Here is a 27,750-nt window from a genome sequence, read left to right on the forward strand (position 1 = left end):
ACCTGAAGTATAAGGTCTGTCTCTTACCTACATGAATATTTTGGAGTGGAGTTTTGTCAGGCCTGGAAGTTTGGCCACAAATGGTGTATTATAATTGTTTAAAAGAAAACTCAAACATCTTACCTTCAGCCCAGGCTTTTCTCTCATAGATTTCCTCTATTGTATCTGAAATCTTCTTAATATTCTCTGAGATTTTTCTTTGGCGTAAATTGGAACCTTCCTTGTATGCCAGATGATCTTGGGTGTAAGTCTTTTCTTTAATAGCCTTCACTACTTCCAGTCCGTCATATATTATTGTGTCTATCTTTCTTCTGAAAAAGTCAGCATAGTATTTGTAGGCAGCAGTATTATTTCTGTGTTCATCTGTGTTCCTGTGCTCTTTGTAAGCCTCACTGGCCACAGAAATTGCACTTTCTTCCACATGCAACTTTCCTTCCTCACTTATCTCTGTTGGTATCACAGCTTCAGAAGCGTCTACCTCCATATTTTCTGTCTGGCTAAAATAGTTCTCAGGGCTCCCAATAAATCTGACTCCACAGAGGTCACACTGGGTTTGGTCAATATCTGCTTTTTTGAAGATCTCTGATAAAAATTCCTCTCCTTCCATTGCAACAAGCTCCGTTTTGGAGCAGACCTTCCTTTTCCACTTCACGCATAGACAGATGAATTGGAAAACATGACGCAGCTGCCGTTGTGCAGATGCTTTCTGCGCTTGCTTTTGTTGCTTGTTGAGTGCAATGACTTCCAGGGGATCCTTTCTGTCCTCTAGACACTGATCCCTTTCAAGTTCCTTCTCTATCTCATCAGCATATTCCGTCTTATCCAAAGGAGTCACAAACCTGTCAAGCTTTATGGTTTCATAGAGGATGCCCCGTATGGTTGGATGCCCCTGCATATTCCCAGAGTCCCACCTCCATCGGCAGTCAACTAAGTACTCTGCATCTCGCTCTGTCAGAAGCTCTTGCAGGCCTTCAGCGATGTCTCTTACGTGTGTAGCATCACTCACTTGCTCCACAATCTTTAGCAATCTTTCAGGCACTTTAGAGGGAGAATCTTTTCTCATTGATCTCAGTATAGCCTTTATTTCAGGAAAGTGTTGGCATAAGAGAGATTTACGTTTAGAATTATGCACCTGATCAGCATTCAGTAACATCACTAAGCACAACACGACAGTCCGCTCAGCCTCCCCTGAAGTTATGCAGTCGGGATCCTCAAAAGCATCCAGAAGGACGTTGAAGTTCCCACAAACTCCACACAAAACCTCTGCAAGATAACAGAGATGCAATCTGAAATTCTGTGCAGCTGCATATATGTCCGTTGGTCTGTACTCCTGTATAATGGAAAAAGTGTCTCCAAGTTCTTTGTTATGGCCTCTGCTTCTGAACAAAAATTCCCAATAATGAATGAGAGCAATGTAACTCTTTGGAAGGCACAGAGTAATGTTCTTGCAGAGACGCATCAGGACAGCACAACAGAGAATATACTGGAATTCCAACAGCATCACTGTGTTTTGTATGCTTGGAATCAGGTAGCTAGTGCATTTCCTGACCAGGACATTCATAAAACGGAAAAACAACCATTTACAGTCTTCCGGGTTCTTATGAACATAGAATTGCTCAAATGAATTTTCAAGAAGTCGAATGAAACACAAGTGCATTCTTCCCGCGTTTTCAGCATTTTTGTCAGGTAGCAACATACCATGTCTGCCATCTATTCCTTTCATCTTTCTTCTTCGGCCTTCATTCTTTGGGGAGTTTTTCACCTTTGACAATGCAAGGTTTAGCTCTTTGTTGTAATCCTCCTCTTCCTTAAAAAGAAGTTTCTCAAATTCTTCAGGATATCCTGAAGATAAGATGAAAACTTCCATGGCACTTAGCCACAAGTCAGTTGATTCTCTTCTGGCTCTAGCATCTTCATTTTTAAACTTAAATGTGATGTACTCCTTTAACACCGCTCTGCAGGGTTTGGAAAGAATGTCATCAAATTCCAGTATTTCTTTGCATGCTCTTGGGTTCTCAGACAGTATTCTCAAATGGAAATGTTTAGGAAAAAACATTTCTAGAAGGGCTTTACACGATGCATATTTGTCAGCAGTCAAAACGTCATCAAAGTCTTTGCACTGATTCACTAGCTCTTTAGGGAAAATCTTTGTGGCTTCCAACACCAGTCCATTTATTGCTGCCAGATGCATTTTACACCACAATACAGTCTTTGCTTCATGACGCAACAAAGGTCTATGGAAATCCTCACAGGTTTTATCTTCACAGTTCAACCCAACAATGAACTTCAAACAAATATCAGGGTAATGCTTGGTCAGTAACTCATGGGTGATAGAATACAACCTGCTCAACAAGTGCTGCTTCAAAGCAGATGTTATCTCCTCTGTTCTTACTGAGAAGTCATCTTTCGTCTTCCTCTCTCTTAGACTTCGGTTGTCTGACAAAAACTTGAGAATAGGTTTGGCTTCATTTTGGGACACCTGGCAACAACTGTCACCTGTTGGCACAATCCCAAAATAGGCAAAGCATGACTTCACCATATCTTTCTCTGCATTGGTGGCTGCTTTCTTCAACCCCCTAACCAGTCTTAGAAGAGCCATTAAGCCACACGTTGCCAAAAACAGGATGTCCTGGCTTGGTGCGCTGCAACGAGATAACACAAAGAGGGCTTCCACTGCACCAGCAGAGTGATTGAGAGACAGGAACTGACCGTAAGCACTTCTCAGCTTTGCAAAGTCTCCCTTCAGAGCTCCCTGCAAAAACAGAGCCTCTGCAATGCCACATTTTTGTTTGGTTTGTTCACAAAGTTCAAGGGCTTCTCTCAGGATGGCCTCTCTATCTGCCAGTTCTGCTTCTGAACAGGGAGTCACACCAGCTCGAGCTGCAGCAAGCAAACATGATGCACGAAACTCCTTTATAGATGTGAGGTTCGCTGCTTCCAGAGCAAACCCGTGTTGCTTCATTAATTTAGCAGCCTCCTCCTCTCGACCTTCTTTTTTCAATAAGCCTGCTGCTTGGTGCAGGCATCTGCGAGATTTCAAAAACTCAAGCTGATCCTCTATATCAAGTTTTGAGAGGACTCTCATCATTTCCTCAGTTCTGTTTGCATTCAGGTACTTTGCAGCTGCTTCCAAATAAAACTGATTTGCTGTGCACGAGAGTTTGCAAACCATTTGTCCTTTTGTACTTAATATCTCTTCATATCTGAAATAAAAGATACGTTCACACCAATTTACTAACACAGGTGACTAACCTAGACAAAACCACAACTTTTTTTTAAAAAGCCCGAAAAGCATTAAACACATAGCTGCTCCAGAAAGCCCTTCCTTAAAAGGCCAACTATTTCAAGTTACGTCTGTCATGAAAAACGATCACATGATTTTAAAAATTCTACAGAAAAATTCAATTGCAACGTAAGGTTATCTGAAGCAAGAGCACTAAAACTTCCAACATAAACAAAATCACAAGGTTTACAGTATTAGAGAATCTTGCTCCATGCTGTCAAATCGCTGTATTTCAAATTAATTTAATCACATTTTACCAGTGATAATCTTCTGCTTGTTAAAGTGAGCCTCAATATACAGTGGTTCTTTACATGAACAGTGACCAGAATGAAATAAATCAGAGTATCAATCAATTTTCCACAGGCCAATCTTGATAATATTGTGTAAGAGCTTATATCAAAAATTGGTCAGTTTAGAGAATTGTTTCAGTCCTGTCATATGCATCTACATACGCTTTGCTGCTTACTAAGTGCCTGAGCAGAGTATATGGTTGTAGCTTTCAAAACATTCACTTTAAAACACTCGGTCATTAATTGTTATTGCCTGATGTCAAATTATTAAGCCAAACTTTAGTCTTGCAAATGTATTATCACATGCTGAGAACAGATAATTTTTTTTTTCTGATGGGTAAGTAAATTATCATTAGCCTTTCGTTATTATCTTTCTCATGACAAATGTGGGAGTGCAGATTTTGTGCCTCTTCTGGTAAATTTGCATAAATGATTTGGGGAGGCTGATTTAAAGCAAAACATTAGATGGTGAAATGACTTTAATACTTGCACTTTTTGATCAGACTATCTCTACACATTAAGTAACTTTTATTTCTTTAAGAAGCAATTCCCATAGCATAAGAATTATTGAAGGTGCATCACAGAGGATTTCATTAGATTTCAGTGTAGGTGTGTAACTGTAGGCGTTGCTGGAAGTCTAATTGGTGTATATAGTCTTAAAAAGTCCTTGCTAATGCATCAGCCAAATTAGGTGTAATAAAAGTAGTGGCCAATAAAACGGAACTGTTTGCACAAGAACATGCTGAAGAGATCACAAGGATGGTACAAGATGAAATTCCTGTCAAAAGACAGTAATAAAAATCAGTTTAGCACAGTGAGAGACAGATCTTAACTGCACCTAGTCAGTTTGGGGCAGATGGTATGGAAAAGCTCAACAGCAGAGCTTGGGACAAAGAATCTGTCAGAGAGGCAGCAGGAGCCCTGTTAACATGACTAACACGAGATTTTTGATGAAGTAAATGACTAACTTTATATAAAGAAAGTCAGTAGAAAAAACTCTTTTGAAAATTTTGTGGAGAGTCTACTGTATTATGTTGAAGCTGGAGATCGAAGAGAAAGATATTTCCTTTTCCAACACCCTCTTGAAAGACACACCTTTCAACTGCCTTAGCTGCTTCCTCATAGAGTTCCTCCTGACAATACATCTTAATTGCTAGATCAAATTCCTCGATTTGTTCATAACATGTGGATGCTTCTTTGTAGCACTGGCTTTTCTGATAGTAAACTGCAGCATCTTTCATCTGCAACACAGAAGTCAGTAATAAAACTGAAATCTTTTAAACAGTCAAAACTACAGGAACAGAATAAATCCAGTAATTTCATCATGTAGGTTTTTCAGCCAGGAACACACTTCAAAAAACATAACTAAAGTAATATAACCAAAAATGTATCAAAATAACCATCATTAAAACTAAACTGATTTAAAAAAAAACCTTCAAAATATTTATGTTGGAAAAACTGAGGGGGGGAAAAAAGCACAATGCAAAAATCTTCTCACCAACATAAGAAGCAGAAGAATTAAACCAGTTCTGCATGCAGAATGGGAACGCTAACCTTATACCTTGAACTTCAATTATTACAGGAACCATTCTATTACAATCTGTTAGTAGAAACACTGCAAATAAAAAATGCTAAATATCCTTTTACACTTAGAAAATTGTCTGCCAATGCTCAGAATTAAATCTAATACTGTAATCATCAGTGCACTGCTATCTTACTGTTAGGATATTATTTAACCTTTTCAAGTTCTAGAGCTCCTTTTAGTTGACTGCATTAATCAGTGAAGTTTCAGTATCATCGGGTTATTATATTAATGAAGTAATAGCTTACATTTTATGAAATCAATAAATAAATAACTTTCAACAGCAAAGCAGAAATGACTGATGATCAGATTTGAGAAAAGCTGAACAAATAAATCTACAGTGCACAATCACATCATTCTCCTCTTCATTGCCCTTACAGCTATTCTGTGACAAGTGTGTCCTCTTGAACAATGGCCCAGCTTAAAGAGCTGTATTTTATGTTTAGCTACTACTATGTCACAGAAAAATATTTATTACTTCAAGTGTTCACAATGAGTTCATGTTTACAAATTCTCTACAAGCACCAACTGGGGAGAGGGTTGAGGGTGGGAGGGGTGGAAGCTCTCAGAAAAGGAAAGAAATAAAGGTAGAGAATTTAATACCTTGCCTAACTTTTTACATAATTCTGCACAAAGCCGGAACTCCTTTGACTGAAACAGGCATTTTAGCGATAGGTTTGGTTCTCCACATTCCAAGTAAGTTTTTGCCAATGCCATATATTCCATCTGTTTTTCCCTGCCAAAAGTAAGAGGAAATTACTGCTAACACACAGATTAAATCAAGTTTAGGATCACATGATCACTTACTGAATCCAACCAACACTGACATCATGCGTGCTGTTCATAAACCGAGGCAGCATTACTCCAGTTACATTTTGGGCCTTTCTGCTCTGATCAGAAGTCTGCTCCAGAATCTCACTGCTCTGAGTAGTATAAAGCTTCTTTTAATTTTCAGACTAAGTATACTAAAGGCCAATATGGTTTTGTGCCAGTTTTCTTCTTTAGCATAAATTGCTCCTTCTTCCTTTCTGCTATTTACCCCCTAATGCCATTAAAAACAGTGATCCAGTTCATTCTCAGCGTTTGCTCTGTAGCACTAAACAAGTCCAGCCTTTCTGGTGTCATCACAGGATGTCTGTTTTCTTCCCAGAGCTTCTCTGAATTCATTCTTCTTGAACATGGAGGATCAGAACAGTTCAGAATATTACATATTATACATAGAGCACACAGGAATCCTAATTATGCTTTGTAGAATGGCATTCATATTTCTATGAAAAAAAGGCTACTTTCACAGATTCATTATTACGTAAATTCTGTCAACTTACCATATACTCATATACCCAATTCCTTCTTCTCAAATTTTATCCAGTTGACAAGTACCACATCTTCAGTCTCATCAACAAATTTTACATGATCAGTGAATTTTATCAGCATGCTCATATTCCTAGCTAGGACTACTAATATAAAAAGGGTCTTAAAAATAAGGTAAATCTTTGAGAAACACCAGCAGTAAAGTTTCTTCAGGCCTTCCTCCTCCTCCCTTCACAGCTATTTTCCTCTACTCTCATCATTCCTTACCCACTCTGCTATCACACTGCTGCTTCTCAGTTTCCACAGCATAAATAGCAATTTATTCAGTTAGGTCTAGAGTCCTCCCCTAGAGGTTTTTTTCCTCTCTTGGTTAGGACACAAGTCTCAAATAATTTTTCTACCTTGGACTTCAGGAAACTGCACACTTTCTCCCCAGTCAAATCCTTGAGCTCTTCAGCCCAGCTGACAACACGAGCTAAGTGATTCATCTCAAAATTAGTCCCTTTTAAAATGGCTTTAGGTTCAGATCTCATTCTGCTTGTTTAATTTAGATTAACTCAAACACTGTTTATACCTCAAAACTCACTTTCTGTTAGCAGCTCTTCTTCCCAAATATGAAACACATTGTTCTTCTTGGTGAAGTGAATATTCAGTGGGTTTAACTGGAGTTGGCCACCACTCATGACACAGGCTCTCCTATCTACATCTAAGCCTCCTGAAGTGATGCAAATCCTGTTATTTTCCTCTCACATAACCACAGAGCTCTTTCAGTGGCCAGATTTGGCTGTGAGGGCCTACAGCATACTGCAGCATCACCACCACTTTCACTGTTCCCCATAGGGAGCAGGAACCCCAATTCTGTTCTAGCCATGCTTGACTTTCCAGTTTTTTTGTCCTCTTTCATCACGCATGTACAGCGTCGTCCCCTCACAGGGGCTTCTGTGTTTGCTGAGAGCTGACTACCCCTGGGCTCCCATCACAGACATCTCTCCCGTATGTCTCTCCAATGGCTCCGATTTGGTCCCACCATTATGGTGGGCATCTCCACACCCATCGGCTACAACGTCTGGCTTGCCAGAATGACTGCCCACTCATTTGTTTTTACGCTTACTTGGGGCTGCATTTCTTGGAGTGCACTTTAAGAACAGCATCGTGTGCCAGGGCCAGCTTTTCCTTCTCTGCTGCTCCTCCTTTTTGGTAACATTTGGCTGCTACCTGGGGTGAGATAATACAGAGCACTCACACATGTGCATCCAACTCATGGCTTATCACATAAATGGGACACAATTTTACAGTCACTGTAATGGAAAACAGAAAGACTGGCAGGGTGCCTGGAATAAGGAAAGGTAAAACATTGGGGTGTATTTTTAAGACAAAAAAAAGCTCTAAAGTCAGTCCATATTTAACTGTATTACAATTAGCACCTTAATTAAAAATGCTTATAAAATTAACAAGGAAGTAGTGAAAGGAGAATTCCTGGTAGACTGGTAGAACAAATAACACACATGCATTTTGAATGACAGCCTAAACCATTAATTGGTAAGTCAACAGGCATCTGCCACAAATTCTATTAATGAAAGTTAGGAAAGTGAACAAGTGCAAAGTCAAACTGAAGAGCACAGAAGATATATTCATGTTTTTCTCATACAAGGACACTTCTGTGATAGGCTAGAGAGAAACACCAGGAGCTATCGTACTCTTAGTAAGGTTTACTTAATTATCACCTCACTCATTTTGCAATATTGTATTTGTCTATTCTATCCATTAATTTTGCAGTGTCTTCTGTTTGAAAATTCAGCATTGCAAGCCACTCTTAAAACTATAAAATTCTCCAGATAATTTCATCTTAATATAGCAGTGATTAGCAAAGATCAGGGTTATAAAGAAAACAGAACAGCAGATAATACAGCTAATAAAATTCAGCTTTCAAGATGATACAGCTGTGTGTTTTTTATCCAAACCCTTTTCTGTCCATTTAGGAAATTGCTTCCGCCCCCCCAAAAAAAGGGAGAGAAAGACTGCTTGTATAGTGGCAGCTGATTATTTTAATTTTTGCTTTATTATAAACATCTATATTCCATAAAAAGCTACATGTTGCTATCATCAAAAAAAGAAGCTTTCATTCTGTCATCATTAAAAAAAAACCTGAAATTTTATTTGCTGACTTGAGAAATATCAAGAACAATTCCACACTATTAACTGTTATACCAAATCTGGATTGTATTAACTACTAATCAATAAATAAGTAAGTTTCAACTGCAAAGCAGACTAAAATCATCGTGAGTTTTGAAACAGCTGGAAGCAACTTCTCCATCGTTCTTTAAGCTGTAAGGGAATGATACCATCATTTTACTATCCTATATGCAGTTTTCTTATTGCAGTGAAACTTCTTGGTTCTTACATGTTGTTCCCAAATATGTGTTTTGTATCCATCCCTATTTACTCTCTGCAAAACCACAGAAGGGCTCTGGGATCATCACACAGATCCAGATACTTCAATTACATGTTTTCATTTGCCTACAGTAATGTACAATGACATGGTTTAGATTTACAAATGTCAATCACTTCATATTGTTAAAGCATAATTGTTTTTTCAACCATCTTTGATCTGTGAACATTAAAATATTTTCTCCCACACTGGACTGCAGATTTTTTGGTAGTGGATTTAAGATTAGCGACAACAGGCTTACTTTCCCTACTCTCTTTTTGCAAATTGCTTACAAGTAGCCTGTAGACACCTACAGAACTTCAGACCACAGGTTAAAAAACATTGCTACAGAGCAACTGAAAGGTTTTAAAGTAAATTTATAGATGCAAAAACAGAAAGGTTTCAGAACAGGCAAAAATCCTTATTTCAGACAAACATATAGTCCTACCTCCCAGCACTGATGTTTAGCAAAGTAGTCTCCCCGTGCAATCCATTCTTCTGGAGTCGAGGTTTTAACAAACATGCTATCATCCAAGTCTAGAAGGACAGGGGTAATCATTTTATGTTAGAATGGATAAACAACAGAAGCCATTACTCAGGTATAAAAGCTAAGTACTGACTTCTCACAGTATTCCAAACTCCCTATGATTTGTGCTCGTATCAATAACGGTAACTAGGAGTTAAATGCATTTTACACTTCTCTAACTGCATTGAAAAATCAACAGGTTGGGTTTGATTTTTGAAAGGCCTCTAAAAATCATGCTCGTTTTTCAGACAACAAGATCTTGAGTAAATCTACTGTCTTCACAGAAACCAAATTCTCTCATTTGTTAAATCTATTTTAGCTGAGATGGTTTTCCACGAACCACCTTCACTACTGTGCAGAAAAAATCATATCAATGTATTATCAATGAGATTCTGTATCAACATATACACCTAATCTTTAGAACCAAAAGAAGTAAGACCCACTGAAATCAAAGGCAATTTGCTAAGCCACTATCAGTGCAGTTTGTGGGACCAAAGAATGATTATGATTAAGTATTATGCTGCCTGAAAGCAAGAAAGCATTTAGTGTCCTGTTCACAGGAGCTTTAATATAACAATACCTTTATTTTCATCTGTTTTGACAACCTGAACAAATTCTCTTTTGATGAAATATTTAAAAGCTGGAGCCCGCTTATCTCTGTTTTCATCAAAGATCCAAAGATTGACCCTGGCTCTTGTAATGGCAGTATACAATTGCTTTAGTTCTCCATTCAGCATCTGAAGCAGAATAAAATAAACAAAATAAAATAAATAAAATACCAGAAGAACCAAAGTGTTATGAAGTGACATACTTTGCAGTAAAAGGAAAACAGTGAACACACACAGAGTGAAACACACAGAAGTAGTATCCTTAAGTAAGCAGCTCTAAATATTAAAGATGTGATTTTCAATTCCATATGCAATTGTCCAGCTAATGTGCACACAACTACTGCTACAGCAAACATAGCAACTGCAGATAGGACTGTCTGTTTCTAATCACTTGCACATCCAATCACTTCATTCTTTTTACAGGACCATTCTGAAAGTATCTGACTTGCCTGACTCTAAGAAGCTTCCTTCATTTTAAGGGAATGACATCAGTTTGAAACCAGCCTAAAGTAATAACAAATACTGACTGATTTGCTATTTGTTTTAACCACAACTGTTCTGTAAATACACCTAAAAGTCTATTAAATATGGATTTTACTCTCTCACAAAATTGCATTCACAAAAAAAATTATCTTCTGACATAAAGTCTATATTATATATAAGAACATATATACATATAAATAAGAACAAGTAACAGAGAGACAAAACAACAATGACAAATGTGGAACTACAGCATGAAAGTGCCACTTGAAGAAATGTCTCATCTTTTCAGATTTAAGTGTTTAGTTTGCCTTGCTATTCCCCGTGTTACGAAAACCTCACCTTATACATTTCTGCATTAAAAGAAGGAGGCCTCTTTGGCGTAGCAGTAACATCCTCTAAAGGTGTTTCAATTAGCAGTTTGCTTTCTGCTCGCACATCCGAACTGGGTGCAAAAGAAGAAATGATCTTCCATTCTTTGTAAGCCTAAAATGTCAGCAGCATGAGGTTAGCTGCATGCAGCACTAGTGCCCACATATACAAAACATATGGTCATACATACATGTAAAAACTATTTCTGTAAGTACATACAAACATGCTTCAATATATGTGAAGTGTGCCTGCAGATTTGTGCTGTGCACTCACGACATATAACAAATCACACTTTTCTGCAGGTTCCTGATCCCCTCCCCCTCCACAAAACTAACCCATAAAATCACAGGTAAATTGTTATGTTGATTTGGGGTTTTTTTTGGTATTTAATGAAAAACTGTTTAAATCATGCCACGTCTGTGGCACAAACTGAAAAATGCTGATATTAAGGCTGATAAACAACAATGAACTCCTGTTTCTATAGGTCAGAGCCTTGAACAAACTAACATAGGTTAACTGGCTTACTGAAAAAAAATGCAGAAAACTTTTCTTGTCAAATTTATTTTGAAGTTCTGAATGTAATAAATCATGATCAATAAATTCCTAAAGCTTTTATGGATTACAAAGTAACAATCAGATAGCAGTATAAATTTACTCTATGGGTTTGCAGGTTTTTTTGTTTTTCTCCCCCTTTTAACTTCTTTCAACTTTGCTTCACAAAAGCAAGACTCATCTCAAATCTCATTTTAAACCTTCATAGAAAGCAAACCTAACAATTTACAAACAGCACACAGCCAATTTGCTGTGTTTGCAACAGTCCAGAGATTCATCTTTTCAAAACTAAAAACCGCAGTGTGAGCTTCTGGCTTGCCTGCTTATTTACTCAACTCAATTACTCTTGACTCAAAGGAAAATGGAAGAATTGTATGAAAATAATTCTCCAGGCCTGACATACATTAGTAGAGCCAAGTTAAAATCCTCAACACACTCATCTCTACATTCTGCTATTAGTTCATTATTTTTCTGAGCACAACTCACATCACTGAAAACACATCAACTGAGAGAAATTTATAGTGGCAGCCAGTATCATATTGTTCCCCCCTCTCAGTAAGTCAGGTTCAAGATGATTTACCTCAAACTCCTTCCCCCCACCCTCGCCACATCTTGCCTCTATGAAAAGCTATCAGCAAGCTGCCCTTAGTTTTCCTTTACACACCTGTGGTTTTCAACAGCTGAAAACCACATCTCAGACACTGCTTTGAGGGTTAAAGGCAGAGGACATCTGCAAGAGAGGTTTTTACACTGAGTATTTGACTAAGCACTAGCCCTTAATTAGTCTCTGCATCCACATTCAGTAAGGATACTGTCTACTGCCTGGCCGGGTGAAGGCTTAGTAGTGTAATGATTTGGCAACAGCAGCAAGGCTGTGGCAGTCAACAGCCACTTGCAAGGAGCATTAAGAGCTGGGTCTTCACGAGGTCTGCACTTGAGCAAAGCCTTTGAGGAGGAGGAGGGTCCAAGCTCCTGGAGAACCATGAAGGGAGTACATAGAAACCACAACATCACCAGGAAAGAGTGATGGAGGCCCTTCTGAGGATGACAGTCCCCAGAGAGTCCCCAAAGGCCAACCCAGGCCTTTCTGGGGATGACAGTCTTGGCTGTAGACCACGAGAACTTCCCAAGTTTCCTGCCAACTCCCGAGCTAGATCACAGTGAGTTTTCTGGAGCTAAACTGTGGGTGGCTGTAGAGCATGCCTTCCCCCCTCCTAAATATATGCTTCTGACCATAGTTGTTCTATTAAGTTTTTACTTTTTAAATAGATTCAAATTATTTTGTCAACTCCAGACAAAATAAAAGCAAGGATTTCAAGTCTGTGAGATGACAAATCAAAATAATCTGTTAACAGAGTGGTGATCCTAAGAAGAAGCTAGTCTGCTGTTGGGGGTGTTCAGCCACCCCCCGCACCCCATGACCGTGGGTGCGATCGTCAAAACAGCGACGGAGGAGAGTTGAATCCTGCAGCAGCCAAGGGCTAGGGACTGCGACTGCATGAAGACAACTGCAACTGGCCTTGCGACTACACCTCCACCTTCCCCTGAAGGGTATAAATCTGTTGGCCCTGGAGGCCATCTGGGGCTCTTTGCAGGTGACAGTGGGTCTGCCAACTTGCAGATCCCCTCGGGATGGGGACACCCTCCTGCAGTTACTGCCCTGGGATTGAGTGTACATTGGCCGCTGAGGCAATGCATGATCAATCAGAATTGGTTTAATAAGAATTGTTGCTTTGTTTGCCTAGTTCATTTGTTTGGGTAGTTACAATTAGTATAAATTAGCTAGCTTTGTCTGTCTACTAAGTCGTTACCATCAGGATAACTTATAGTGTAATTAGAAAGTAAGTATTCTAGTTGAGCTAAGTTTGTGTTAATAACAATTGTTGCTTTGTACCATTGTAACTTGTGCAGTAAATTTTGATCTTTGCGACAAGCTGTGGAGTCATGCAGTAAATTCCCCCTCCCCCCCGCACCTTGCTCCACGAAACCCACACGGTCCAGGACTGTAAGGTAGTCACTCGTCCCACGACGTGTGTGTGCACATGAATCCCAAGGCTTTCTCTGAAATTGCAACAGTCAACACTCTAAGGGAAACACAGACTCACTTCATACACCTATGAACCCTGTTTTCCATTCTGTGATGAAATGACCTGTCTTCAGAGAAAACTGTGAATACTTCCTCAGCTGCAAAGCCAATTAGACTGCATGTAAAATCAAGGCATTAAGAAAAAAATGCAAAAAATAGGGAAGACTTAAATACCTCAGAGTCTGTGAAGAAATTGTAGAGGAGGACATCATCAAATTCCAAGCCCTTTGCTTCATAAACTGTCAGTACAAGTGCTAAACTGAGTTCCTCAGGTATCTTCTCCTTGGCCATCTCATTTGCAACTAATACCACCTACCATAAAATACATGAATAAAAAGAACATATTAGGAAGCAAAAAAGGTAACAGTCACATAGGAAAAGCTTACAAACGTTTCATGATATTTCAAAAGCTCTCTCAAAAACGGACAAAATTCAACCCGAAGATATTTCCATGCACTCCACAAAGAAGTCTACTAAGCTGCCGCTAGAATGCTGACAAATATGTTATGAGGAGAAAGTCGTAGAACTGCTGAAAGAAAGCTTGGAACAAGAAAGAAACAGGATAGAAGGCATCTGATGCAAAAAAGAGCATAAAAAGCAAGCCAGAAATACACTGAAAAGAAAAACTGAAACACACATTAGAAAGGTTGCTGGGTCTTAAAGGTACGCTTTATGAGTGAGCTGCAAGGGCTAAAAAGAAAGAAGTTTTAGAGAGAGGTCCATATAAAATGATGATTTCATTAGCAACAGACCCAGAAGTATTTGCAAAAAGCCATATACCTAAGAAAAGCAAACCTGATGTGCTCCAAATTCAATTGGTTGTGTTTTCCTTTTGTTGCCCCTCAGTAGAATTGCCAGGTCACTAACGCTACAGGACTCCAAGACCGTAGGCTTTGGTCCATCGAAGAGACCACAGTCCTTAGGAAGGCGATCAAAAGATTCTGGGAAATAGTACTGAAGCAAATCAACCACTCCAGACGCAAGATGGAGAATACCTGTAATAAGCCAAAGAGAGACCTTAAACTTCAGTCTGACTGTCTCATACTCTCTCATAAACATGCTTTTAAAGGATTTTGTTAAAATCTGAAATGAAGAAATATCAGAACAAAAAACCCTATTGAAAGAAAAAAGCAGCTGTAAGGTCCACTTTGTTTCTGCTACTTCGACCAGATCTGACTAATGGATGTGTATAGATCAGAAAGCATGTTACAAAGACTTAGCAATGTCTTCCTTGTCACAAAATGAAGGTCACAAATGAGAAACAAGTAAGAAGAAAAGCTGGAGTACATCACCAATCCTGCAAAGCCTAGTAATTTTGGATTGTGAGGGAAGAAAATATATGTATTTTAAGCTTTCCTTCAAGTCAAATATAAACAAAACATTTGGTAAGCATAAGTGTTGCAAAAATGACAATTCACAGTTTTAAAAGCCTTCACTCTTGGCTTTCTAGTTGAGGCATCAGAATATAGAGTCTAGATGTCAGAAAGAGCCGACCACCTGAGCTCTTAAATAAAAATGAGGCTCTTTAAAGATGTTTTGAATGGGCCGGTAGAAACTTAAAGCATTTGTGACACCTGAAGAGCAGAAGCTCATATGATAAACTTGACACTCTACCTGAATGAGATCTGTAGTTCTGGTACAGCTGATATATCCTTTTCGGTTTTCTAATGCGCTGCTTCTTGTCCATAGAGTTCTTGCTCGCATAATGAAACAGCGACCTCAGATCACTAAAACGAAAAGCAACTCCCTTCATTATGCTCTGGGCAGTGTCACCAGTCAGAAACATGGCATTAGGGTCATTGATGCATTTCATTAGCAGCGCTAGCTCAGCCTGGGTGAAATCCTGAATCTCATCACCGTAAAACTCATGAATGGACCACGGCAGCAAATTGATCTTTGACAGCCTTTGAGACAAATTATACAGTAAATCTTCTTCATCAAAGTAACCCCTCTGTGATCTTATCTGCTGATAAAGACAGAAGAGGCGATAGATTTCACCCCTGTCCTCTGTGAAGTTTGGTGATCTTTTCCGGCCTAGTTTTTTATACTGTTCCTCAGTAAGTTTACCCTCAGAGCAGCTCAGTGCCTCAAAAGAGCCTTTCAAAAATGATTTGATTTCTTTCCAAACGAGTGCAGGATTGTACAAGCTTTTACCTTTTATCATTTTTGGCCATATTTCATTAGCAAACACATCATAAGTCACAAAAGTCCGAGGATCTCTTTCCCTGGAGTATAAATCTGCAGCTCCTTCATCATCACCATGTTCTCCTTCAGCATTACCTTCTTCATCCTCATCTTGCCAATCTGGTACAACCAAGTCTTCCTGGGGACTCCAACCAACGATTGTTCTTTTAAGGCTTCCGTCCTCATTCCTCAGAAAAAATGGGTCAGGCATGGATGCATCCAGTAACAGCAACAACTGTTTGGAGGTGATGAACAGTGGGAAGTTTTCATCTTTAACATCTTGTAGCTTGTGAATATTTGGCTCCAGAGGCTTGAAGTGACTGGTTACCCTAGAAGACTTGCTAAGTTCAATAAAATTTTTCTGAACTTCTTGGCACAAAACAGGATTTTTCGTCACAAAGATCTGGTGCAGGTGTTCCAGTCTGTTTGATGCTTCTGTGCTTCGCATTTGCTCTTCTTCAGAGTCCTCGGAAGGACTTGTCTCTGCACCAACTGTGCTTGCAAGAATGTTTTCATCCCCACTGTCCTGTTCTTGCTCGTCACTGACCTGCTCCTCACTAGAATCATCGCTTTCCCCTATTTCATCATTCTCGTCCTTCTCCAATTTAGCTTTTTCAACTTCACTGCACTGCTTTTGCTGCCATGTTTGCCTTTCAAGCAGAGGACCTTTTGCCAAGGTGGATTTTTCCCAGTACGAATGGAATTTCTTCCAAAGCCTGTACAAGCAGCAAGTTGTCTTCCCTGTCCCACTTCGCCCAATTAAAATGATTGGTTCCATGGGCTTCGGATTTAGGTTAATTACTGCGTATTCTAACTCCCCGACTCGGAAGGGGTATTCAACAGCAGAATGTATATCATTTATAATGTTATATGCCATGTTAGTACTGAAGCTGTGAAACTTCATTATATTATATTCCATTTCCACTGCACTGGCTGGAGGGAAATACTCAGGTATGGTACGTTCTTTTGTTTTTTCTGCCTCTGAGTCTTCAATATAACAACGTGGAACGCGCTTCTGTGTTTTCACATTGTAGGTCTGATGTCCTTCGTTTATGCCCTTGAGCTTTTTCCTCAGGACACAGGACAAACCACGATTGTAGGAAATACATATATTATCTAAGACACAGTCCAGCTTGCAGTGGTCCAGAACAATGGCCCAAATTCTGATTATTTCGGTGTAAACTCTTCCAGACCTTTCTGGATGACTTTTTGACTGTTCTGTCTCCATGATCTTTTCTGCACTCTCACTGCAACGAGGAGAAAAGTCTATCGCAAGCTCCCACAGCATTCTTTCACCTTTGCCCAGCTTGGCTTCATACAGCTGGATATCAGCTTTCAAATGTTTGAGTGGCTTCTGAAGGCCCTTAGTCCATTCCCCGTTGCCGAGCTGCTGAATTGTCATTATAGTTTTGGTTTTTAGATAATGAGGTATTGCTTTGCTGCGCAAAGTCTTCAGCATTTCAGGAGTGCACTCTATTTCCCACGTCATGTTATCAAACTCCTGAACATATGTCTCAACATCCTGAATCTTCTCATACTCTTCCACTGTTTGCTCCTTCTCTCCATTAGGCAGGTCCATCTTAAATTCAGCATGCCCCTCCCCTGCTCCCTTCTTTTTCTCAAGATCATCCCCTTTTCCTTCAGCACAAGCTACACTTCCACAAGGTTGTGTGGACTCATTTTTTCCCCCTTCCAAGTTAGTCTGGGCTGAAGAAGGCTTCTTTACCAGAGCATTATCCTTTCTCAGGGTGTCACCCAACTTCAACTGCTGCATTAAAGCTGTGATTGCCTGCACTAGACTTTCCTGCGGAGTTAAGAGGCTATTTATTCTTTCCGTTTCCTGCTCTGCCAACTGATCATTTTTCGTCTGTACAGAACACAGGGTTTTTACATCATTACACGCTGAGTTGACAGATGGTGCCTTTAGTGAAGCCCCAGATGAAGAACGCCCTGTGTTCTTTGGCTGCAAAGTGTTACAAGCTGGAACAGGCTTAGGTGTTTTAACTGACTGCCCTACTATATCGTGCCGATACTTCTTCTTCTCCAATACGGCATTATTCCAGGCAAGTAGCAGTGGGTCACTTTTTTTAATTCTATGCCTCACATCTCTTCCTAATTTGTTTTTTATATTAAAGTTAATATCAAATTTTCCTAATGAATCCATTATTCTCTTAGCCTGCTTTGAGAATCCTCTCTGAAAAATAATATGCATCACTGTATTTCCATTCTCATCTTGGATGTTTGGATTAAGATATGGAAAATCTGAAGGTCTTGAAGCAAAGAGATCAAGCAGACAGTTCAGGATGTTTAAACCAGCGCTGTCTGAAAGGAAGAGAACAACAAAATCATTTGTTTTAAAATGCTACTTTGAAGGCCAACAATTTTTATAACTTTTTTTTCCCTCCTGCAGCTATTAAATGAAAATCAATGTGCTTTCAAAAGAAAAATTCTATATTTCATGTTTGTGAAACAGGCTGTTTTGAGGTGCCTCAAAACCAAGCTTTTCTAGGATTCAGAAAAAACAGTACAATGGCAGCAAAGCTTTAAAATCCCTTGTGCCGCAACTGCTCCTATTGCATTTCATTCTTCAATGCATTTCAATTACAGCATTTCAGTTTCATTCTTTTTCAACCGCAGAGTGAAGGCAAATTTGTTAATCCTCCAAAATCAGCCATGACTAACAAAGATAGTCTGGTGACTCTGGTGATGTGGACAGACTGCAGCTTTGGGTACTGCTTTGGGGTCATTTGTTTCATTTTAATATGGCACCCAGAAGGAATCTGGTGGAGATAACTTCTGGTTACTAAAATAACCTGTGGTGAATCCTCCTATGTTTCCAGATCTGAGGTCTCTAAAATAATTTCCTGCAAAATAAAATCTAATCTAATACCTCCCTGGGAAAAAAATAGCTACTCTACAGCTTTCTGAATTTAGTCTGGATAATTTATGTGAAACATGTCTTTTTTAATTGTAAGAGACTGTTACATGAGTCATTATAAAAAATTCCATCTCATATTTTTCACAGTGAAAAATACTTAAAAGAAGATACTGTCATTTGATTTCTGAATTTTTTTATTTGAAATTTACCTTCAGCAGCTTCCATGTTTTTAATCCCTCTGAAGCTAGCTTTTAAGTGAAATGTGTCTGCTTTAAAAATTAATAGATTCAGTTCTTTAAGTTGTATTTTAAGTTGAAAGATTAATTCATTTTTTAATCAAACCTGACTTTGGGGCTTAATTTGATAGTTTATCTGAATGTCTTACATTTATACATAACCCATGGAGTCCTTTCACTCCGTCCTCCTCCTCCAAGCAAAAACTTTGCTTGAGTTTTGACTGCATAGAAACAGGGAGAAGGACTTCAGAAGTCACTCTAGAATTTCCCCCAAAGTCCGCTGCCACCACTCTGCTTTTACCTTTACTTCTTCCTAGACCCGTCACATTTACTTCATCCCCACTTAATAACACATTTCACAGGGTTTCAAGGAGAAGCCTTCATTTCTCAACTAGCTTGATTAAGCAAGAACAAGTGTACAAAACAGCAAGCGATGGAGATGACAGAGCTGCCTGAATTGCACTTGTCACCTAAGAAGCCATAACTCTCCACATACCCTAAGCCACTGCAAATTGAAAGCTGAACCCATCACTTAGAAGATTTGCATGCCTCCTCTAGGCTGCAAAACTCAACAGCTGAGACATGGCCCTACATCCTGACCTGCTGCCTCTGCTACCTCACCAGTAAATGTCAGCTAAAGGTGTAGTGGGCCAGACACACAAGAGATGGCGATGTTTTAAGCAGTTGCTGCAAAAATTAAACAGGTGCACCTGCTACAGCCCTTTGTGTCCCTTAGGCCTAGGCACACAAGCAGAAGCCTTACCTCTTTTATCTAAACAGATGGAAACTGCAGCATGTAAAGGAGTATCTCCTTGTGCCACGGAGACATTTCGAGGATCTGCACCTTTGCTCAGCAGCAAATGCACCAGTTCAAAATAGTTCTTTTTCAGGCATATTTGCAATGGTATTTCAGAGTCTGTTCCAAGTCCATCTGGCAAGGCTAGTGTGAAGTACATGAAAACATCAGTGGGTTAAATCTGGTTAAACCAGATTGACAAACCATAGAAAGCTCTAAAGAGGAAGATGCACATTTTGATTGCTAAGCAGGTTACCAGATTCTTTGGGCTTTTTTTTTTTTCAGTCAGCTTGCTACAAGTGTCTGTTAGAGTTTCTGACTAAGAAAATCTTCAGAGCTTCCTCTGGTCTCCCACAAAACTGAGTGACCAGTTCTCCCATTGAGACAGGAAGACAGGAAAGCCAGAACTTACTTCCTTCAAGAACGTCAGACACTGACCAAAAAGAAAGGAGCTTCCTCACACCTCAGGTGCTCATAAGGATACTATGTATCCCTAATTTATATAACATCAAGTTATAAGATGAAAACGGAACACGCAGGAATAAACCTTATGCAAAACAACAAAAATTATGATGTCCACTCTAACTGAAAAAGACAGACATTTGGTCATGCCTTTGAAAAATGTGAATAACTCAAATAATTAATTACTTGTGACACAACAACATACTGAACCCAAAATCTGGGGCTTACAGGGGCTATCAAGATAATATTGTGGCTGAAGATAGAGAAACTAAAAACTAAAGATACCACAAGCAAAGGAGCAGCAGTAATCCTTGGCCAGTTCCCTCCAAACCCAACTCTATCAGCCCCATTTCAGTTGTGAAACATCGTGCTTCCCAAGCAGCCCTACTAGCTTCCCCATGCTGCACACTGTGGATGCAGCTGAGAGACTGAAAGCCCAAGAAGCCACTGCACTTATACAGAGCTGCAATAGTCATGCTCTGGTGCTTCTGAAACTATGTTGCTCTAAACATGCAAAACAAAACATCAAGTCTTTTATAACATATTAACACTGCTCAGTTTTTCACCTCCTCTTTCTATCAAGCATCTTATGAGGTGCACTGGTTCATCCAGTCTGTTGCACTGACGGATAATGCTGCCAATGTCAACATCCGAGAGACTGCAGTCCTTGAAGAGTCCTCCACCTGATGGCTTTTCCCCAGTGGCTTTCCCTGTTAGCAACAGCAAAACTTCATGCCACATTTGCTTCTCCAACAACTGTTTTATGAAGTTGTTAGCACAGGCATGGGAGATGTCACAAACCATCCCTTCAGGAATTTCTGCAAGACAGGCAAGAAAAAATAACTCATTCTAAACAGATAATGAAATTCATCTCTCTGTAAACTAGTTTCAGAATAATGAACCGAAGACATTAAATTAAAAGCACCGAAGAGCAAAATTCTCCACTTACATCCTTCTGTCCTCATGTTGACTGCCAAGTAAGTTTAAACACTTTTATTTATCGTATTGCATTTTTGTGCATATTGGTTTTTTTTAAGGCAAAACACAACACTAAAAATAAATAAAGCATGTTACTTCAGTAATTTCAGCTGCAGAAAGAGGTAAATGAAGGAAGGGAAAGAGAGAGCGGAAATTGTATGTCAGCATCAAATATTTTTCACACTGATTAAGTTCTGTGAAGGAGAGAAATGGGAACTCACTGTACCTTTCACAGTAGAGAGCAGTTTCAGAAATCCCTGAACCGTGTCTTCCTCCAATAAATTTTTATGATGTGCTCCCTTTTCAGACCTGCAGAACTGGAGGAACTGTTGAAGAACATCCAGGAGAGACCCTGCGTCACCTACAGCTTTGCTTTCATTTCCCCCTGCAAAACATTACAGAAATAGATAAACTAGGTCCTTGTTAGCCTGTTTTCAGGGCAGGACTGTAATATATAATATCTCAGGGCTCTGAGAAATATGTGGTGGCAGATTAAAATCAGATAGCTGAAACTCTTATTGCCAAAGCCATTCCTAGGATAGACTTTACATCCCAGAGGATATTTCACACACTCATCAAATACGCTCTTTACCTTAATACACTAGGCTGAAAATTGTAATAGTTCACAAGCTGATCTGGAAGCAGACAGGACACCCCTGCCTTGCAGTGATAATGTTGCTCAGGACTTTTAGGGTAGATGACTAAGAACAGTAACATTTTCAGCACACAATTTTAATTAGATGCCCTGAGCTTGTCAAAATCTTCACTGGCATTTATGACATACGGCCATAAAATTTGTCCTCTTAAAAAACAAAATAAAACAAAACAAATGCCAAAATGACAACTACAAGTTCAAAATACTTCTATAACAAACAATGGCAGATTAAACAGTGTCCTAACGAATGCCCTTAGATGAAAACTCGAAGACTTAGCCTGACTTTCCCAAAAGCTCTGAGGAATATAAGTACACCAAGTAAAACAGCAACTTTATCCCTTAGGACGTCAAAGAGACAGAAGGTTGGTCATCTTTTTAGCATTCAAGATTAATGCCATATTGCTATCCGTAATGCAGTAGCGTGTTCTCTATCCTCCCTATTTGCACCACACCTAGAAAACACTTGGGGGCTGTGCACTGCAGAAAAAACTTGACCAGAAAAGACATGCCAAGCTACCTGGAACATCGGACAAGGTGGCTACCACCACAGGGGGAATCGGCGTTAACTTCCTAACTGGAAGTCACTGGGCTAAGACCTTCTCCAAAGCACGTCAGGAGATCTCTAAGGTAAAGAAACAGAAACCGTGGGAATCTGCTTGCCAGGAGTCAGAAGACGCAAGCGCAATGAAACTGAGTGCTTTCCAGTAATCTTATATGCTATATACACATTAAATCAGAAATGCAGCCTAAAAGCTTTGTTTTTTTGCTGAGTTTGACCTACCTCTGGAGTCTTTTGCTCCATCTGTGCTCTGAGATCTGCACGAGATGAGCCAGCTCTGGTTTGAAAAGGTTATGCTTTGGGCTAATATGGTAATACTGCTAATACAAACATCACCTTAAAGCTGGAGTAAATTAGTGCCTGGAAAAACAGACAAATCAGGCATCACACCACCTCAGAAATACTGTACTGAAAAAAATGGTTTCAAGATGAGCAAAGTCTATGCCTAGGACTTCTTCATCTTCTAACTCTAAACGGTGATCTAAACCATGGCTTGAAAAGACCAGCTGTAGGATCTGCCTCCTTAGTTTCTGGATGTCAGAATCTTGCAGGAACATCCTACCTAATTAGCTGATCAGTCAGTTCTCATATGGGCTCTCCAGTTCTCACATTGACTCACAAGAGCTTCTCCAAACAGCATCCTAGGACTGGATCCTCTGCTAGATCTGTGGCCACGCTATAGACTTTTATAGAGCTAGGATGTAAGCAGCAAGCAAGCTGCAGTGCCACGCTGCTGGAAAAGCACATCCCACACAGAGCCTCCAGCCCTGCAGGTAGTCAGCTTCAATTTTCTGACTTAGCTAGAGTATCTCTGACCTATACCGCAGTCTAGACAGCTCAAAGTCATCCCATTTGTCAAGACAGGAAAGGAACCATGTAAGGCATAGCTGATCTTGATACTTCCACTCTAGGGCAGTATCAGAAAATTTATGTGCTTTCTCATCCTCATTTATTGGTATGCAAGAGGAAACGCCAGTTATTTGGACCATCACACTTGATACATTAGTTTCCAGGACAGAAAATTACAAGCAACAGATGAATCAGGATCCTCTTTAGAACTGACAAGTTATTATGAAAAAGCAGACTAGAAACCAATTTATCACGTCAGTTTATGAAGTTTCATGTTAGTCCTGGGACAATTAAAATTTCTGTTTTTCTGTAAGACAACAGGTCTTTTGCAAACTGGCTAGAAATATCAACAACACAAAACCTTTTTAACACACTTGGAAGTTTGCTCAAAAGTGTAAATTTGAGCTCCCTAGTTTGGGTTGTAAGAGACTCTCTTAGGTTTAGACTGCTAGTCCGCTTTGCTACCCTTTTCCCTTCCAATGTGCAGAGGTTAAGATTTTCCGACTAACACATTCATCATTTCAGGCTTTCTATTTCTTGCCAGCATTTTTCTTTTATTAAGAGCATTTTAAAATATGCCACCCATACTTTTACCAGATGCTTCATTTTCTGAAAACTGAGGTTCAGGTAAAAGGTCAAAACTGGAAAAGCATCAAAAGGAGAAGCAGTTGCTATTGGAGGAACCACATTTTTCCATTAAGGAAAAAATAGTGGTTTACAGTAATTTATAGCAACCTAGAGTTACTTACTGCATGATGTATTAAGAATAGTAATTGGACAGCACACGCCTTCGGGCAAGAATAAAATGTTTTAAATTGACGGATGGGAAATCAGGGTGATGACTTCTATGAAAACTTTCACAAAAAAACACTATTACCAATGACAAATAAAACAATTTTGTATCCAAAAAATACAATTTTAAAACAGGGAAACCACACAGTCCATACAATACCTGACAATTCCTCTGATGAAGTGTGCTCAATGTGATTGCTGACTGCTTTGACAGCATTGAAGTTTTTATTCTTTTTCAAGATATCTATGACATATCTTGACCGTGCATCTGGAATGGTGGGATCAACCCCAAAATTCAGGAGCATGAGTACATCTTCTGTTTGATCTAAAACATTAAATGAGTAAGTGTTAGAGGAAACAAAATTCCCATTATTCAGGTTTAAGTTCCTGGCACAATTTCTAACATAATTTTACTCAAAACAACATATCTGAATTCTACCAGTGTCATAAGAATGAGGTACTGTTAAGTATTACTCCTCAACAGAAACCCAAAAGCCTGTTCAGAAAAACTGAAATCTTATCTTCTTTACTACAAATGGGAAAATGGGAGCATAGAAAGCAAAGTGACTGGGTGCCTCAGGAGCATCCAAGAGGCCAGAGGCGGAGTGTGGAACACGCTGCTTCCTAACCCCCGGCCCCGTTCTCTGTTCTCTAGGGCAACTGCTCTGAACATAAAGAAAAGAAACAGGGCTTTTTACTATTGTTTAAAAGGTGACTCAACAAAAGGGAGTATTTCATCTATTCTGGAATGAATAGACACAGCTAGACACTGAGTTTCCTTCCTATGCCAGGAGCAGCATAATATACATGATTTTCTTGGTAATTAGTCTTGTAACAAAGATTATTTCTAATTTGACTAATGTAGGTAGTAGTTCTTTCCACAGAAGTTATTGTCTGTCCTCTATAGCATTTCAGAATAAGTGTTACAGATTAAACAAACACAATAAACACAACTGTGATTTAAAGCCTTCACACAATATCTAATATTCTGGAAGAAAATGTGCTCCCTTCTTAATTTGTCACCTTCCACTATTGGGGGCATTCTGCAGCCCTGCAAGCAGCTGTCTACTCCTCTGGCCTCAAAGAGCTGTGCGTTTGCCACACGCCATGCCCACAAAACAGTCAGAGCAGTGCAGGAAAGCCGCACTATCCACCATGCAAGGGAAAAACAAGCCATGGTTAGCAAAGCAGTGTTAGACAGCTACATACTGTCTTGCTTTGTTTGTCTAAGTTTACCTTTCATGCTATTTCAGGGATTATTTTTGTTTGCAGATGGTTCTGAGGGGTTGGTGGGTGAATATATGTGTGTGTGTATATATATTTATTTATATATATAAAAATGTGAGTGTATATATATTTACATGCATGCATGCGTGTATCTCTACATAAATATTATATATTTTACATATATAAAATGTATGCATATGCATTGTATATGTGTATATATATGTACATACAGGATCAGTTTGGGAAACACAGTAGTCATTTAGCAACAGATGGAACTGCTGTGAGAGAAGTGCGACTCCTCTACAGAAGATCAGTTTAGTTACATAAAGGCTATGGGCATCTCTTTCATACTGTTAAAGATAACCACCAGAATGTCATTGCATTCAATGACCTAAAAGCCTAGTGTTATCTTGGGATTGATGCTTATTTCCTGTTGCCACCCAGTGGACATAGTAAGAAATACAAGGAAAAAAGCCAGGCTAAGTTAACATTAAAGAAATCCCTCAGAAAACCAGGAGAGCAGCACTTCATTTTCCTCCTCTGACCAAGGTACATTACTACTTATGGTTAGGTTTTAAGCCTTCATCTACTTTACAAACAAGAAAAAAACTCCAGACATACTGGAGGTCTGACAGTATTTTATGAGGACATCAAAATTTAAAAATGTATTTTAAAAATGGAGCAAGTTGTGGGTAAATCATAACCAAAAAAAATAGCAAAGAGAAAAAGCACCATATCAGAACTAATGATTTTATAAAGGAACTGCTGAAATGTTAAAATACTAGTTGTAATTACAACTCTATATTCTGAATACATGACTTCCTAATTTTCCTCCTCAGCATGAAATAATTAACACTGGTGTCTGAAATCTTCTTCCATTCTTTTTTCCCTGTAAGAAAATAAAACCCCACAGCAACAGAAAAAAAAAAGAAAAAAATAAAGATGTATATTTACTGCATTTCCGGGAATATTCACTGGATGCCACAACATGCAGGACAGTGCGTCCATCTCTGTCTTGCTGGTTAATCCTATCCTTCAAGTGTGGCTTCTGCACCAGTAACCACCTGAAAAGATGGTTCCTCTCTGAAATGATTAAAGACACACACTTGTTACGAAATGGTAAACAGAGGTATGGCATAAACAGATGTTACTTTTTCCCTACAGAGCAGAAAGATGCACCTTTAAGAAATCTTTTCTCAAACACGGAGACTATAAGAGGGGAAGAAAAACGTAAACAGAATCGTGGTAAGAGCCAGCCGTGCTGTGGGAGATGTGGCGCTTCATTCTCGCTGACTTGCAGCATGCCCAGCTCTGAGAATGACCCAGAAACCTGCAGCACATATGGAAACCGTTGCTCCTCACTTAGGTGACAGGAAGAAATCCTGTATTTTCCTTAAAGCCGACATATTCAGGATCTGAAAGAGCCACGTCAATCACACTTTGGCTTCAAACCATATTACAGGTATCCCATACACATAATCCAAACGTACTTATTAGCTTCATATCATTACTAAGTGCACATGATCAAAAAGAGAGCTTAAAACATTCTTTTAAATAGCACTGTATTCATACATGCAAGGTCATAGCTGTTTGATCTGGTCTCGGGGAGGGGGGTTGTTTGTTTTTGTTTTTAATTAAATAAAAAGCTCCAGCTGTCAGTTATCTGAAAAGGCCACCTTGTTAAATTTTAGCATGGGATGTCACTCACTTGCTTTGATACACAGTCCGATAACAGCATGAAGCGGACACGTTCCAATGGTTTCAACTTTTGCCCCAATAGAAATTAGCCATTTGACTAATTCTGCTACTTGTTGCATCTTGTCATGAAGCCCACAAAACTCATAAGTCTGATAAAAAGAGAACAGTTGCAAAACATTATTTGACATATGCAAAAGACATTTTTAAGTCATAATTCCATGGTTTTAATGATAAGAATCAGTGGGACAATAACGACCAAGCCATATCCATCACATACATAACAAATGTGTCATTTTGTAACAATTGCAGTAGAAGCCCAAAACAAATACTCTTCTCCTACGACAAACACATGAATCTCGACAGAATCTCACCCTGCTCTGAATAGCATTGAATCTGAAGTCTATTTTATAATACTTATTTCTGTATTTCTTTTCTATAAGTGACTGCAAGTTTCTGCCTTATACATGTCTATTAAACGTTACTGCATCTCAAGGCACATATTGCTGCAACAGGATGTTGTCCCTTTAAGCTCATATGAGGTAGCTTTATGCAGCCAATTAACCCCCAGCAAGGACAAGAAAAGAAAAGAAAAAAAAGAATGACTTGAAATTGGTAAAAGGGAGCTAGTGACTTGGGGAAGGAGACATTGGGAGTGCAGGCAACTGGTCCTTTTATAGCTCAGAAATCCCATTGATAGACAGCAGGTCAAAGCCCTACTCTCTCTGCCAGCTCAGCAAACATCTAGAGTTAAGACAGCAATAATTATATGACTGCTCACAGAAAGAAAAGGTGTTAAGGCCTAGGAAGCAGATCTTAGGCCAGGTTGCTTCAAAGAAGGTGATCTGGTAACAGCATGAATTTTACTGGGAAGTTTACAGTCCAAGACTGGAAGCACATGGCCTGAGCAGAAGGATGCTG

General features: G+C 39.2%; 1 protein-coding gene across 3 annotated transcripts in view; it reads right to left on the reverse strand.

The window, feature by feature from the left end:
- TRANK1 (tetratricopeptide repeat and ankyrin repeat containing 1) overlaps window positions 1–27,750 on the reverse strand; it is a 47,628-nt gene that overhangs the window by 5,050 nt on the left and 14,828 nt on the right. For all 3 annotated transcript variants that reach the window (XM_064506511.1, XM_064506510.1, XM_026101357.2), the window contains 16 exons: window positions 26,843–26,981; window positions 26,089–26,217; window positions 24,068–24,232; window positions 21,279–21,437; window positions 20,641–20,892; window positions 19,580–19,756; window positions 15,133–18,024; window positions 14,314–14,513; window positions 13,693–13,830; window positions 10,851–10,994; window positions 10,001–10,157; window positions 9,343–9,431; window positions 7,578–7,681; window positions 5,759–5,891; window positions 4,669–4,814; window positions 124–3,203 (listed from right to left, as the gene is read on the reverse strand). In XM_064506511.1, coding sequence (XP_064362581.1) covers window positions 124–3,203; window positions 4,669–4,814; window positions 5,759–5,891; window positions 7,578–7,681; window positions 9,343–9,431; window positions 10,001–10,157; window positions 10,851–10,994; window positions 13,693–13,830; window positions 14,314–14,513; window positions 15,133–18,024; window positions 19,580–19,756; window positions 20,641–20,892; window positions 21,279–21,437; window positions 24,068–24,232; window positions 26,089–26,217; window positions 26,843–26,981 — 8,104 coding nt within the window. The remainder of the gene's footprint in view (window positions 1–123; window positions 3,204–4,668; window positions 4,815–5,758; window positions 5,892–7,577; window positions 7,682–9,342; window positions 9,432–10,000; window positions 10,158–10,850; window positions 10,995–13,692; window positions 13,831–14,313; window positions 14,514–15,132; window positions 18,025–19,579; window positions 19,757–20,640; window positions 20,893–21,278; window positions 21,438–24,067; window positions 24,233–26,088; window positions 26,218–26,842; window positions 26,982–27,750) is intronic.

The sequence above is a fragment of the Dromaius novaehollandiae genome, chromosome 2, assembly GCF_036370855.1.
Source record: "Dromaius novaehollandiae isolate bDroNov1 chromosome 2, bDroNov1.hap1, whole genome shotgun sequence".
NCBI lineage: Eukaryota > Metazoa > Chordata > Aves > Casuariiformes > Dromaiidae > Dromaius > Dromaius novaehollandiae.